Source organism: Oncorhynchus mykiss, chromosome 2, assembly GCF_013265735.2.
Source record: "Oncorhynchus mykiss isolate Arlee chromosome 2, USDA_OmykA_1.1, whole genome shotgun sequence".
Taxonomy (NCBI): Eukaryota; Metazoa; Chordata; class Actinopteri; order Salmoniformes; family Salmonidae; genus Oncorhynchus; species Oncorhynchus mykiss.
The window spans coordinates 102,037,728-102,053,773 of record NC_048566.1 but is presented as its reverse complement, the minus strand read 5'-3'; the positions used below and the strand labels follow the sequence as shown (position 1 = coordinate 102,053,773).

Here is a 16,046-nt window from a genome sequence, read left to right as displayed (position 1 = left end):
CCAAGGCGCTGCGTGATATGAATACATGTTGCTTTAATGACGACGAAGAAATACAAACTACAAAAACAACGTGAAGCTAAATATAGTCCTGACACAGGCAACTAACACATAGAGAATAACCCACGAAATACCCAAAGAAGATGGATGCCTAAATATGGTTCCCAATCAGACAACGATAAACAGCTGCCTCTAATTGAGAACCAATCTAGGCAACCATAGACATACATATACACCTAGATGGTAAACAACCTCATAAACCTACAAAACCCCTAGACAGTGAAAACACATACATGACCTATGTCACACCATGACTTAACCAAAACAATAAAGAAAACAAAGAATACTAAGGTCAGGGCGTGACATGATGGAACTAAAAACAAACAAAAAATGTATGTTTTTTATTTGTAATATCTTTTACCAGATCTAATGTGTTATATTCTCCTACATGAATTTCACATTTCCACAAACCTCAAAGTGTTTCCTTTCAAATGGTATCAAGAATATGCATATCCTTGCTTCAGGTCCTGAGCTACAGGCCGTTCTATTTGGGTATGTCATTATAGGAGGAAATGGAAAAAAAGGGTCCGCTCCTTAATTAATAAGACTGATTCACATGAAGGGTTTAGTGTACAGTAGTGTGGTGGCTACTAGACCAGGCAGACTGAAGAAGCTGAGATCTGACAACTCATAGCCCTTTACTAATACCTAATGCCCATTAACGCAAGATACCAGCTTTTAGCCAAGTTTCACTATCCAGAACCTTCTAAATCCTCTTAGCTCTGAGGCTGATAAAGGCTGATCATCATAATCCAGACAAAATTCTACGGACGGCTGAGGGACTAGGGGAAGTAGGTGGTGCAGGATGGAGAAAACCCACCAAACATATCGCTAGTTATTTACAGGTTCTAGCTGTAGAACCATGTCTCATTCTGTTGAGGAAAATATATTTTAAACCTAGATTATGAACTGATTATGTACAGCTCTTGAAAAAATGAAGAGACCGCTGCAAAATGACCAGTTTCTGTGGTTTTACTGTTTATAGGTATGTGTTTGGGTAAAATAATTATTTTTTGTTTTATTCTATAAACTACTGACAACATTTCTCCCAAATTCCAATTGTCATTTAGAGCATTTATTTGCAGAAAATGACACTGGTCAAAGTTACAAAAATAGATGTAGTGTTGTTAGACCTCAAATAATTAAAAGAAAAATAGCACAATTCTAATGTTTAAAAATAGGAATAGTTCAGAAATCAAAATTTGGTGGAATAACCCTGATTTTCAATCACAGCTTTCATGCGTCTTGACGTGCCCTCCACCAGCCTTTCACATTGATGCTGGGTGACTTTATGCCACTCCTGGCACAAAGATTCAAGCAGCTCGGCTGTGTTTGATGGCTTGTGACTATCCATCTTCCTCTTGATCACATTCCAGAGGTTTTCAATGGAGCTCAGGTCAGGAGATTGGGCTGGCCATGACAGGGTATTGATCTGGTGGTCCTCCATCCACACCTTGATTGACCTGGCTGTGTGGCATGGAGCATTGTCTTGCTGGAAAAACAAATCCTCGGAGTTGGGGAACATTGTCAGAGCAGAAGGAAACATGTTTTCTTCCAGGACAACCTTGTACATGGCTTGATTCATGTGTCCTTCACAAAGACAAATCTGCCCGATTCCAGCCTTGCTGAAGCAACCCCAGATCATCACTGATCCTCCACCAAATTACACAGTGGGTGCGAGACACTGTGGCTTGTAGGCCTCTCCAGGTCTCGCACCCACTGTGAAATTTGGAGCTGTATGTCTTGTGTTATAACTGTCTGTCTGTCTGCCCTAGAAACCGACCCTGAGTCTAGCAGCAGTACTATGTATTATAGAATGGATGAGGCTGGTTTGAAGGGTAGATAGAAGGGTCAGAAGATGAGGCTGGTTTGAAGGGTATAATAATGACGTCATAACATGGCATGACTTGTTATGTCTGTGGTTATTAGATCAAACCAGTACCCAGTCTGACTCTCTGTTTGTCTTATTAGTACATAGCAAATGAAACAACATACCAGTACCCAGTCTGACTCTGCTTGTTATTTCAATTGAGAGAAGGAGAGCCAATGAAATTCACTCAAACAAGAGCACTGCTCTGTCTCGATAGGTCACGTCGTGCTGTGAGATCGACTGATGTGGTTCCAGAGAACTGGGCTAAAATAACATCCTTCAAAGTTGTGCACTATATATGGAATAGAATGCTATTTGGGACATAGAAGACGTGATCTGTCTGTCTAGGTCAGGGTTGATGCTGAAGCCCAAAGGCTCATGTATTATATCTCCCATAGAGGGCTGGATACATGATACAGCACTGTCCATGTTTGGCCAAAACACATGTTCAGCTGCAGTAGTTTCAGAAGAATCCACAGTACTAAATCGCCCCTATTGCTAAAAATCCAATTGTTGGATTATTTTTAATCCATTATTTTTAATCCAACAAAACAAAAATAAATCGTCCAGAATTGTATTACTTGCCATTAACAAAATTAATTTAAAAAATCAGGCAAAGTATAGTACTAATGCTCCCACAATTTTAGTGCCCTTTCCAGCCAGATTATTTACGGTCCAAGAATCACAGCCTTTGCTAAAACACCATGAGACATCACAGAGTTTCCATCTTCAAGCAAAGACATACAATTACCTTTCACATAATTATATTAGTTAGAAAGTCTTAAAATAGTATATTTGGTGGTGTCTTGGGCCATTACATAAAATAGTATATTTGGTGGGGTCTTGGGCCATTATATTAATACATTTGTATAGTAGTAAGTATTTCTTGGAGCTTCAGTGCTGACTTCACAAATGTTGATCTGCTCCAACAAAACAAGCCTCTGCTACTGAATTTCATATTTATAATAATGATAAATTAATTTAGTCTTCTAGTTAAAACCATCTCAACTACATCTGCTTAATAAATCCTCTTGGGGATAGGGGGAAGAATTTTTTCCCCTCGCTGTTCCCTGAATTGTCTTTGCGAAAGGATATTTCATAGGAACCTATTTTCAGTTCCTACCGCTTCCACTGGATGTCACCAGTCTTTGGAATTTGGTTGAGGTTATTCCTTTGTGCAATGAAGAAGTAGGCCAACTCGGAACTGGGGACACTTTTGTGAGTTGCGCAAGACGTGAAAAGCAGCGCTGGTTTGTTTTCTTTCATGTATTGAATACGGATTTCCCCGTCTACAATTTGATCGATTATTGACGTTTAAAAATACCTAAAGTTGTATTACAAAACTAGTTTGAAATATTTTGGCAAAATTTATAGGCAACTTTAGAAATATTTTGTAGTGACGTTGCTTTTTTTGTAAGCTGTTTTTTCTGGATCAAACGCGCCAAATAAATGGACATTTTGGATATATATGGACAGAATTAATCGAACAAAAGGACCAATTGTGATGTTTATGGGACATATTGGAGTGCCAAAAAAAGAATCTTGTCAAAGGTAATGCATTTTTTATATTTTATTTCAGTGTTTTGTGTAGCGCCTGCAGGGTTGAAATATGCTATCTCCTTTGTTCACTGCTGGTGCAGATGGTGCAGGCTATCAGATAACAGCTTCTTATGCTTTTGCCGAAAAGCATTTTTAAAGTCTGACATGTTGGCTGGTTTCACAACGAGTGTAGCTTTAATTGAGTATCTTACATGTGTGATTTAATGAAAGTTTTAATTTTATAGCATTTTTTTTTTTTTATCTGGCGCTCTGCATTTTCCCTGGTAATTGGCCAGTTGAGACATTTGTGTCCCGCCTATCCCTAAGAGGTGTTAAATACCGATTATATGAATAATAGGCATATCATCATAATCTGTTCCATCAAGTCTGTATGAGTCCTGCAATGTGGAGCAACGTAATGTATATAGCCAAGTTATTACCTGGTACCCATGTATATAGCCAAGTTATTACCTGGTATCCGTGTATATAGCCAAGTTATTACCTGGTGCCCGTGTATATAGCCAAGTTATTACCTGGTATCCGTGTATATAGCCAAGTTATCGTTACTCATTGTGTATCTATTATTACATGTATTATTGTGTGTAATTACGATTATCTTTCTAGTATTTCTCTATTTTCTTTCTCTCTGCATTGTTGGGAAGAAAATAAGCATTTCACTGTTAGTCCAGACTTGCTGTTTACGATGCCTGTGATGAATCAAATTGGATTTGAGTTACCGGACAGTATGTATTCATGTCTGGGGAAAGCAGTTCTGCGAGGGGAGTCTCTCACACACACTCTCTCACTCTCTCTCACTCTCTCTCACTCACTCACTCACTCACTCTCTTCCCCCCTTTCCCCGTTGTCTCTCTCTCCAGTACAGCAGTAAAACCCCTGGTAGTGGTCCAGTGTGACCACCAGAGGCGGCAGACTGATTCTTTCTAATGGCTGCTGCACTCCTGTGATTAAGTCACTCTGAAATGTGCTTGAAAGCAGTTCGCTATATATCACGGTTTGTGTGCCAGTACAGTACGGTAACAGTACGGTTTCACTATCTTTATATTTAAGAAAATAATAAAAACACATCACCCTTTAAACAATGAACTCTTTATTTTGCCTTAAGACAAATAAAACATTCCATTCAGAAAAATGGCAGCATGACTGACTAGGCCTGATTTTTGTCTCTACTGTGGGAAATCAAGAGGAGAAAAACATAAAAAATTACAAAGTGCAACATCAAGTCAGCTACCTATTCCTTTACATAGTGAACCGTCACAGTGAGGTAGCTTTGAGTTACTGTGGAGATCCAGCTGTCAGTGGAGAGAGCTAGATAGGGTGTCTGTGTCAATTCCTTTTCAATTTCTCTCTGTGGTGTTTCATAGTTTGGGAATTACTTTGCTGCTGAAATGTGTGCTGGAGGGGACATTGTAACAATTTTTTTCATCAGGTGACGAAATCCCGGGTAAGTAACCACCGCATAGGGCTGCAAATCTTTGGCTATGAATACTCCCACTGCTTTCGTTATTTATTTATGTTTTTCTGAATTTGTAGCAAATTGCTGTCGGAAGGCTGCAGCGAGAGATTGTTGTGTTTTCGCTAAGGAGTTGACTCCTTGCTCCAGCTCCACCTGCAAGGGATACTGTCCGGTGATGGCCAAGTCAATGACACATCCTGTTAGAAGTGTTTCCAGTAGCCGACAGTGGCAAAGCAATGCTTGCAGAATCTACTTTGTTTACGGTCTTCTTACCCTCGTCATTGTATTAAACGCTGAATACAAAATGTTCCCACACAGCAGCTTTGAAAGACGGCGGTACCTCTTCAAATGTGCTTCTCTCGGTCTCACTAGCACTTGCCATTGTCACGTTGGAGCTGAGAGAATATTTGTTTTTAGTTTCCCTTCTCTTCATGGGGCCCATGGGCCCATCTCCTACTGAGATATAATTGCAAGTCGTCCATAGTTTTTTTTAGGGGAGGGGGTTGCAATCACTGCGGTTGCCACATTTTGAGACTTTGCTGTGAAGTAAAGTTTGTCAGCGCTCAGGAGCCCCCTATAACGGTCAGGGGCCCCAAGCAGTTGCCTGCCTTGCCTGTTCACAAGCTGCGTATCTGGTTCTGTGGATCTGAATGTACAATGTGTGTGTAGTCTGCAGCGCAATAAGCAAGATTTGGAAGTTATAGGAAAATAAAAGGCTTGTCTTAATTCCGCTCTCAAACCCCTCTTTTACGCTACTGCTACTCTCTGTTCATCATATATGCATAGTCACTTTAACCATATCTACATGTACATACTACTTCAATCAGCCTGACTAACCGGTGTCTGTATGTAGCCTCACTACTTTTATAGCCTCGCTACTGTATATAGACTGTCTTTTTACTGTTGTTTCACTTCTTTACCTACCTATTGTTCACCTAATACCTTTTTTTGCACTATTGGTTAGAGCTTGTAAGTAAGCATTTCACTGTAAGGTCTACTGTAACTAATCACTGTATCATCACCTCACCTAGTGTCTTGTCGCTCAGTTGGTAAATGTTGGGTTTGATTTACCACTGGGGCCATCCATATGATAAAAAGCATCTAGTAAATGGCATACATATTTTATTATCTTTCTGTTACAAATATCAACATTGATATTAGAGTAGATAGTGGCAGGTAGCCTAGTGGTTAGAGCATTGGACTAACTGAAAGGCTGCAAGATCGAATCCCCGAGCTGACAAGGTAAAATCTGTTGTTCTGCCCCTGAACAGGCAGTTAACCCACTGTTCCTAAGATGTCATTAAGAATTTGTTCTTAACTGACTTTCCTAGTTAAATAAAGGTAAGATAAAAATGTAAGGGTTATCCTTACAATACAGTAACTATGCACACATTAAACTTGTTTTGCAGCCCAGCTGCTCAGATAAAGAGAGACAGAGGAGAAAAGAATACAGCCCAGCTGCTCAAATGAAAATGTCTGTTGACATTGTGACCGTTAATCCTGGATTGTGTTTTTTCAGACATTGTGTAGAGTTTTTATTACATTAGGTCATGACATCTAGTTTTGGTGCCAGGAGATACCTGTATGTATATTCATGATGTGCTGTAGCCTACTACATGTAGAGGAAGTATTGCTGTAACAGTCCCTGTACTGTAGTATAGTCATGATGTACTATATGTAGAGAAAGTAGTGATGAATGTACTGTGTCTGTAAATAGAGTAACTTTCCTGGGGATTGCACGCTACTTTTAATCTGTGGATACCAGAGTCAGGGGAACGAGTTGGTACTAGAGTACTGTTTTCTCAGCACCTTCAAGATAGGAAGCTGAATTTAATCCAGGTATGCTTCTCCTGGCTGGGGTCCACATCCAAATCCTAATAGGCTTTATGATATGCTGTAAATTAGGATGATTTCTGATGCATTTCTGACTTTTCACCACATGCTCAATAAATTTGACAAATATGATTAAAAAATATATATATATATTCGTCTGCAAATAATTTTTGGATTCCCTCCAGATATCCTGATTCCTTAGATATCCTGAGATAGGCATGTGTGGACATCTTGTTTTGGAGACTAAATGTTCATCTTTAAATGTTTCCTATCAAAACATCCAAGAGGACCATAATGGGACCTTCCTGGACTATGATCAGTTTCCCCCACTGCACCCCTCTACTACATAGAACCAGGTAATGGCTTCTTCACCACACTCTCTGTGTGTGTGGACCATTTCAGTTTGTAGGTGAAATGCACACCGAGTAACGTAAAATGTTCCACCTGCTCCACTGCTGTCCCGTCGATGTGGATAGGGGGGTGCTCCCTCTGCTGTTTCCTGGAGTCAACGATCATCTCCTTTGTTTTGCTGACATTGAGTGAGAAGTTATTTTCCTGACACCACACTCGGAGGGCCCTCACCTCCCCCTTGTAGGCTGTCTCGTTGTTGTTGGTAACAACACTGCCGTACAATCCTTACAGTGTTGTGTCGTCTGCAAACTTGATGATTGAGTTGGAGGCGTGCATGGCCACGCAGACGTGGGTGAAAAGGAAGTCCAGTACCCAGTTGCACAGGGCGGGGTCGAGACCCAGGGTCTCGAGCTTAACGATGAGTTTGGAGGGTACTATGGTGTTGAATGCTGAGATGTAGTCAATGAACAGCATTCTTACATAGGTATTCCTCTTGTCCAGATGGGTTAGGGCAGTGTGCAGTGTTATGGTGATTGCATCGTCTGTGGACCTATTGGGGTTGTAAGCAAATTTGAAGTGGGTCTAGGGTGCCTGGTAAGGTGATATGTCTCTCAAAGCACTTCATGATGACAGAAGTGAGTGCTACAGGGCGAAAGTAATTTAGTTCAGTTACCTTGGATTTCTTTGGAACAGGAACATGTTGAAGCATGTGGGGACAGCAGACTGTGATAGGGATTGATTGAATATGTCCGTAAACAAACCAGCTAGCTTGTCTGCGCATACTATGAGGACGCGGCTAGGGATATCGTCTGGGCCGGCAGCATTGCGAGGTTCAACACATTTACATGTTTTACTGACGTCGGAAACAGAAAAGGAGAGCCCAAAGTCTTTGGTAGCGGGATGCATCAGTGGCACTGTACTGTCCTCAAAGAAGTTGTTTAATTTGTCTGCAAGCAAGACGTAGATGTCTACAACGGGGCTTATTTTCTTTTTGTAATCCGTAATTGTCTGTAGACCCTGCCACATACGTCTCGTGTTTGAGCCGTTGAATTGCGACTCCACTTTGTGTCTACTCTGGCACTTTGCTTGTTTGATTGACTTATGGAGCGAATATCTACACTGTATTCAGCCATATTCCCAGTCGCCTTGCCATGATTAAATTCAGTGGTAAGTACTTTCAGTTTTGAGCAAATGCTGCCATCAACCCACGGTTTCTGGTTAGGGAAGGTTTTAGTAGTCACAGTGGTTGCAACATCTCCTATGCCCTTCCTTATATAAACTCGCTCACGTACATGTCAGTGTTGTTCTCTAAGGCTACCCGGAACATATCCCAGTCCATGTGATCTAAGCAATCTTCGAGCGTGGAATCCAATTGGCTACGAGTCTATTACAGCTCTGTGGGTGTAAGATTAATTGACCATTTTGATACCTTCTGGAAACAAAGCTCAAATATTAACGAGGATGGGATCCACCCAAATCATTTGCATTATAAGGCTGCAATGAGACAGTGACTTATCATTGTCCCAATCCCAGCACATTTAGTCTTTACCATTGTGTCGCTGAGTTATCATAATGCTTCAGCAAATGTACAATATCCCAGGGGCGTTGGAAGACACAATGTAAGTAACCTAATTTATGTCCCTCTTACAACCCTGAATTCCTGTACTGATCGTACAGCTAGTGTATGCAGTAATCATATGCTTATGAACCAGAGTTATACTGTTAGCGCTGAGGTGGTGTGCCATAGGAGGAAGTCCACTGTGTGCAGCTCAACCTGCACTAACATAAATAACCTGAGCATGTCTACCTCTGCTAAGCTTCCCAGTAAAGCAAGAAAAACAATCAAGACAGAAAAGTATTAAAAATAGCCCACGTTAACATATGTGGCTTAGGAAACAAGGTTCATAAAATCAATAATTTGCTAGCAACAGATGAAATTCATTTTCTGACAGTCTATGAAACTCACTTAGATAACACCGTTGATACAGTGGTAGCAATACATGGTTATAAGATCTACAGAAAATACAGAAATGCCAAAGGTGGAGGTGTGGCTGTTTGTATTCAGAACCACATTCCAGTAAAGCTTAGAGAGGATTTCATGTTAAATATTGTTGAAGTAATATGGCTACAGGTTCATCTGCCTCACCTGAAGCCCATTCTGGTGGGAAGCTGCTATAGACCACCAAGTGCTAACAGTCAGTATCTGGGTAACGTGTGAAATGCTTGATAATGTATGTGATATCAATAGAGATATATTTTCCGGGTGATTTAAATACTGACTGGCTTTCATCAGGCTGCCCACTCAAGAGAAAGCTTAAAAATGTAGCTAGTGCCTGCAACCTGGTTCAGGTTATCAATCAACCTACCAGGATAGTTACAAACAGACAGGTGTCACGCCTGCTCCCGTTCTCCCTTTCTGGAGAGGGAATCCTGACTAGAACCAAAAAATGTGATCATATTACTCCAGTGCTAGCTTCCCTACACTGGCTTCCTGTCAAGGCAAGGGCTGATTTCAAGGTTTTACTGCTAACCTACAAAGCATTACATGGGCTTGCTCCTACCTATCTCTCTGATTTGGTCCTGCCGTACATACCTACACACACGCTATGGTCACAAGACGCAGGCCTCCTAATTGTCCCTAGAATTTCTAAGCAAACAGCTGGAGGCAGGGCTTTCTCCTATAGAGCTCCATTTTTATGGAACGGTCTGCCTACCCATGTGAGAGACGCAAACTCGGTCTCAACCTTTAAGTCTTTACTGAAGACTCATCTTCAGTGGGTCATATGATTGAATGTAGTCTGACCCAGGAGTGTGAAGGTGAACGGAAAGGCGTTGTAGCAACAAACTGCCCTTGCTGTCTCTGCCTGGCCGGCTCCCCTCTTTCCACTGGGATTCTCTGCCTCTAACCCTATTACAGGGGCTGAGTCATTGGCTTACTGGTGCTCTTTCATGTCGTCCCTAGGAGGAGTGCGTAACTTGAGTGGGTTGAGTCACTGATGTGATCGCCCTGTCTGGGTTGGTGCCCTCCCCCTGGGTTGTGCCGTGGCGGAGATCTTTGTGGGCTATACTCTGCCTTGTCTCAGGATGGTAAGTTTGTGGTAGAAGATATCCGTCTAGTGGTGTGGAGGCTGTGCTTTTGCAAAGTGGTGGGGTTATACCCTTCCTGTTTGGACCTGTCCGGGGGTATCATCGGATGGGGCCACAGTGTCTCCTGACCCCTCCTCTCTCAGCCTCCAGTATTTATGCTGCAGTAGTTTATGTGTCGGGGGGCTAGGGTCAGTTTGTTATATCTGGAGTACTTCTCCTGTCTTATCTGGTGTCCTGTGTGAATTTAAGTATGCTCTCTCTAATTCTCTCTTTCTCTCTTTCTTTCTCTCTCAGAGGACCTGGCAAATAGGTCTCTGTACAACCGACTGGCAAACGTCCTGAAAATTATTGAGAAATCATGTGACTAAACTGAATAAAAAGAAGAAACTACACTATGAAACATAGATAAGTTACAAAGAATGATAGTAAAAAAAGTTGAGCACCTTAAATTAAATTTTGGCCAAAAAGGAAAACTGCTCTCCATCATTCATTGAATCAGATGGCTCATTCATAACAAAACTCACTGATATTGACAACTACTTCAATGATTTATTAATTGGCAAGATTAGCAAATTCAGGCATGACATGCAAGCAACAAACGCTGACACCACATTCAAGTATATCTAACCAAATTATGAAAGACAAGCATTGTAATTTTGAATTCCGTAAAGTATATTTGGAAGAGGTGAAAAAAGTATTGTCTATCAACAATGACAAACCTCCAGGGTCTGACAACTTGGATTGAAAATTACTGAGGATAATAGCAGATGATATTGCCGCTCCTATTTTCCACATCTTCATTTTAAACCTACTAGAGAGCTTGTGCACTCAGACCTGGAGGGAAGCTAAAGTTATTCCCCTACCTAAGAATAGTGAAGCCCCCATTACTGGGTCAAACAGCCGACCAATCAACCTGTTACCAACACTTTATAAAGTTTTGGAAAAAATGGTGCTTGACCAGATACAATGTTATTTTACAGTTAACAAATTAACAACAGATTTTCAGCACGCTTATAGGGAAGGACATTCAACAAGCACAGCACTTACAGAAATGACTGAGGATTGGCTGAGAGAAATTGATGATAAAATGTGGGGGCTTTATTGTTAGACTTAAGTGATACTTTTGACATTATCGATTATAGTCTGTAGCTGGAAAAATGTATGTGTTATGGCTTTACACCCCCTTCTATATTGTGGATAAAGAGTTACCTGTCTAACAGAACACAGAGGGTGTTCTTTCACGGAAGCCTCTCCAACAAAATCCAGGTAGAATCAGGAATTCCCAAGGGCAGCTGTCTTGGTCCCTTTTTAAAATCTTTACGATTGACATGCCACTGGCTTTGTGTCTATGTATGCTGATGACTAAACACTTTGCACGGCAGCTACCACAGTGAGTGAAATGACTGCAACACTTAACAAAGACCTCAGGAGGCTGAAGAAATTTGTCTTGTTACCAAAAACACCCACAAACTTTTACAGATGCACAATCGAGAAGGCAAGGTCAGTACAGGTGTATCAAAGCGGGGACCGAGAGACTGAAAAACATAATCTATCTCAAGGTCATCAGAATGTTAAACAGCCATCATTAACATTGAATGGCTGCTTCCAACATACTGACTCAACTCTAGCTACCCTAATCATGGAAAAATTGATGTAATAAATGTATCACTAGCCACTATAAACAATGCCACTTTATAAAATGTTTACATAGCCTACATTACTCATCTCAAATGTATATACTGTACTCTATACCATCTACTGCATCTTGCACCTTTCGGCCATCACTCATTCAAATATTTTTATGTACATATTCTTAATCAGTCCTTTACACTTGTGTGTATAAGGTGGTTGTTGTGAAATTGTTAGGTTAGATTACTTGTTAGATATTACTGCATGGTCGGAACTAAAAGCACAAGCATTTCACTTCACTCGCATTAACATCTGCTAACTATGTGTATGTGACAAATAACATTTGATTTCATTTGATTTGAAGAGCTGCAGTTAGTTTCAGAATGGGTCGTAAGGAATACGTTCATTCTAAGTATTTCAAAAAACTAAAGGCATTGTGTTTGGGACAAATCATTCACTAAACCCTAAACTCAACTAAATATTGTAATGAATAATGTGGTAATTAAGCAAGTTGAAAAGTCTAAACAGCTTGGAATAACCCTTGATTGTAACTGTCATGGTCAAAACATATTGATACAATAGTAACTAGGATGGGGAGAAGTATGTCCATAGAAGCGCTGCTCTACATTCTAAACAGCGCTATCAACTAGGCAGGTCCTACAGGCCCTAGTTTTGTCGCATCTGGACTACTGTTCAGTCGTGTGGTCAGGTGCCACAAAGAGGGACTTAGGAAAATAGCAATTGGCTCAGAACAGGGCAGCATGGCTGGCCCTTGGATGAACACAGAGAGCTAATTTAATAATTTGCATGTTAATCTCTGCTGGCTCAAACTGGAGGAGAGATTGACTTCATCACTACTTGTATTTATGAGCGGTATTGACATGTTGAATGCAAAGAGCTGTCTGTTTGAACTACTGGCACATAGGTCAGACACCCATGCATACCCCAAAATACATACCACCAGACGTCCCATCACAGTCCCCAAGTCCAGAACAGCAGCAGCTAATTGGCAAACCAATAATCTATCCTGTTGCCGAGTCACTTTATCCTTACCTATATGTACAAATCTACCTAAATTACCTCGTACCCCAGCACATCGACTCAGTACTGGTACTCCCTTTATATAGACATGTTATTACCTCGTACCCCAGCACATCGACTCAGTACTGGTACTCCCTTTATATAGACATGTTATTACCTCGTACCCCTGCACATCGCCTCAGTACTGGTACTCCCTTTATATAGACATGTTATTACCTCGTACCCCTGCACATCGCCTCAGTACTGGTACTCCCTTTATATAGTCATGTTATTACCTCGTACCCCTGCACATCGCCTCAGTACTTGTACTTCCTGTATATAGACATGTAATTACCTCGTACCCCAGCACATCGACTCAGTACTGGTACTCCCTGTATATAGTCATGTTATTACCTAGTACCCCAGCACATCGACTCAGTACTGGTACTCCCTGTATATAGTCATGTTATTACCTCGTACACCAGCACATCGACTCAGTACTGGTACTCCCTGCATATAGTCATGTTATTACCTCATACCACTGCACATTGACTCAGTACTGGTACTCCCTGTATATAGTCATGTTATTACCTCGTACCCCTGCACATTGACTCAGTACTGGTACTCCCTGTATATAGGCATGTTATTACCTCGTACCCCAGCACATCGCCTCAGTACTGGTACTCCCTTTATATAGTCATGTTATTACCTCGTACCCCTGCACATCGCCTCAGTACTTGTACTTCCTGTATATAGACATGTATTTACCTCGTACCCCTGCACATCGCCTCAGTACTGGTACTCCCTGTATATAGCCATGTTATTACATTAAACTTCCTGTACATACCCATGTTATTACCTGGTACTTCCTGTATATAGCTATTGTTTTACCTGGTACTCCCTGTACATAGCCATGTTATTACCTGGTACGCCCTGTATATAGCCATATTATTACCTGGTACGCCCTGTACATAGCCATATTATTACCTGGTACTTCCTGTACATAACCATGTTAATAACTGGGACTCCCTTTATATAGCCATGTTATTACCTTGTACTTCCTGCATATAGTCATTTTATTACATTGTACTTCCTGCACACAGCCATGTTATTTTTACTTGGTATTACTATTCACTGTGTATTTATAACCCCTGTCACTTTCTATTTATTTTCATTTTTTTTATCTTGAACTCTACATGGTTGGAAAATGACCCATAAGTAAGCATTTCACTGGTAGTCTACACCTTTTGTTTACAAAGCATGTGACAAATACATTTTTATTAGATTAGAACTCATGAAGGAGATGCTGAGCACAGCCAATCACTAACACTACAGGCAGAATCACCTGTTGAACATCAGCCAATCACTAACACTACAGGCAGAATCACCTGTTGAACATCAGCCAATCACTAACACTACAGGCAGAATCACCTGTTGAACATCAGCCAATCACTAACACTACAGGCAGAATCACCTGTTGAACATCAGTCAATCACTAACACTACAGGCAGAATCACCTGTTGAACATCAGCCAATCACTAACACTACAGGCAGAATCACCTGTTGAACATCAGTCAATCACTAACACTACAGGCATAATCACCTGTTGAACATCAGCCAATCACTAACACTACAGGCAGAATCACCTGTTGAACATCAGTCAATCACTAACACTACAGGCATAATCACCTGTTGAACATCAGCCAATCACTAACACTACAGGCAGAATCACCTGTTGAACATCAGTCAATCACTAACACTACAGGCATAATCACCTGTTGAACATCAGCCAATCACTAACACTACAGGCAGAATCACCTGTTGAACATCAGTCAATCACTAACACTACAGGCAGAATCACCTGTTGAACATCAGCCAATCACTAACACTACAGGCAGAATCACCTGTTGAACATCAGCCAATCACTAACACTACAGGCAGAATCACCTGTTGAACATCAGCCAATCACTAACACTACAGGCAGAATCACCTGTTGAACATCAGTCAATCACTAACACTACAGGCATAATCACCTGTTGAACATCAGCAAGACACTAACAGGCAGAATCACCTGTTAAACATCAGCCAAACACTAACAGGCAGAATCACCTGTTAAACATCAGCCACACACTAACAGGCAGAATCACCTGTTAAACATCAGCCACACACTAACACTACAGACAGAATCACCTGTTGAACATCAGCAAGACACTAACAGGCAGAATCACCTGTTGTACATGGAGCAGTGACAGCTCCATGCATGACAAGAGACCATTGGTTAGCCAGCTAGTCAACAAGCCAGTCATTCAGAAAGTCAGTTAGCCAGTCAGTCAGCTAGTCAGTCAGCCAGTCAACAAGTCAGTTAGCCGGTCAGTCAGACAGTCAGCTAGTCAGTCAGACAGTCAGCTAGTCAGTCAGACAGTCAGTTAGTCAATTAGCCAGTTAGTCAATTAGCCAGTTAGTCAGTTAGTCAATTAGCCAGTTAGTCAGTTAGTCAGTCAGACAGTCAGTTAGTCAGTCAGACAATCAGTCAGTTAGTTAGTCAGTCAGACAATCAGTCAGTTAGTTAGTCAGTCAGACAATCAGTCAGTTAGTTAGTCAGTCAGTGAGTCAGTCAGTCCGACAGTTAGTTAGTTAGTCAGTTAGTTAGTCAGGCAGTCAGTCAGTCAGACAGTCAGTCAGACAGTTAGTCAGTTTGTCAGTCCGACAGTCAGTCAGTTAGACAGTCCGACAGTCAGGCAGTTAGTCAGTTAGTCAGTTCGACAGTCAGATAGTTAGTCTCCTCTTACCTTATTGGAGGCACTGGATGCCGAGCGTTTGATGGAAACTCGTTTAAAGGAGCCGCTGCCCCACTTCCCTCCGGCTCCCTTCTCCATTCTCGTGTCAGTTCTCCATGTGTCTGGTAGCACCTCACAGGTGGGCCTTGTCTGGTAACACCTCACAGATGGGCCCTTTCTGGTAGCACCTCACAAATGGGCCTTGTCTGGTAACACCTTACAGATGGGCCCTTTCTGGTAGCACCTCACAGGTGGACCCTTTCTGGTGGCACTTACAGAAACATAGTCTCTGGTTCTAATTCACAGCAACGTAGCTCAGTATCTTATCTCAGCACAGCATGCCGTGTCAATAGAGATGTCCTCTGTCTGCTGTTTAAAAGTCAGCAGTAGCAGCAGCGAATATTCAGCA

General features: G+C 41.4%; 1 protein-coding gene across 1 annotated transcript in view; it reads right to left on the bottom strand.

Annotated features, from left to right (window-relative positions):
• Nucleotides 1–15,736, bottom strand: part of LOC110502669 (transient receptor potential cation channel subfamily M member 1) — a 129,784-nt gene extending 114,048 nt beyond the window's left edge. Inside the window, 1 exon segment of the mRNA XM_036934561.1 lies at nucleotides 15,650–15,736. Coding sequence (XP_036790456.1) covers nucleotides 15,650–15,736 — 87 coding nt within the window.
• Nucleotides 15,737–16,046: the final 310 nt, after the last annotated feature.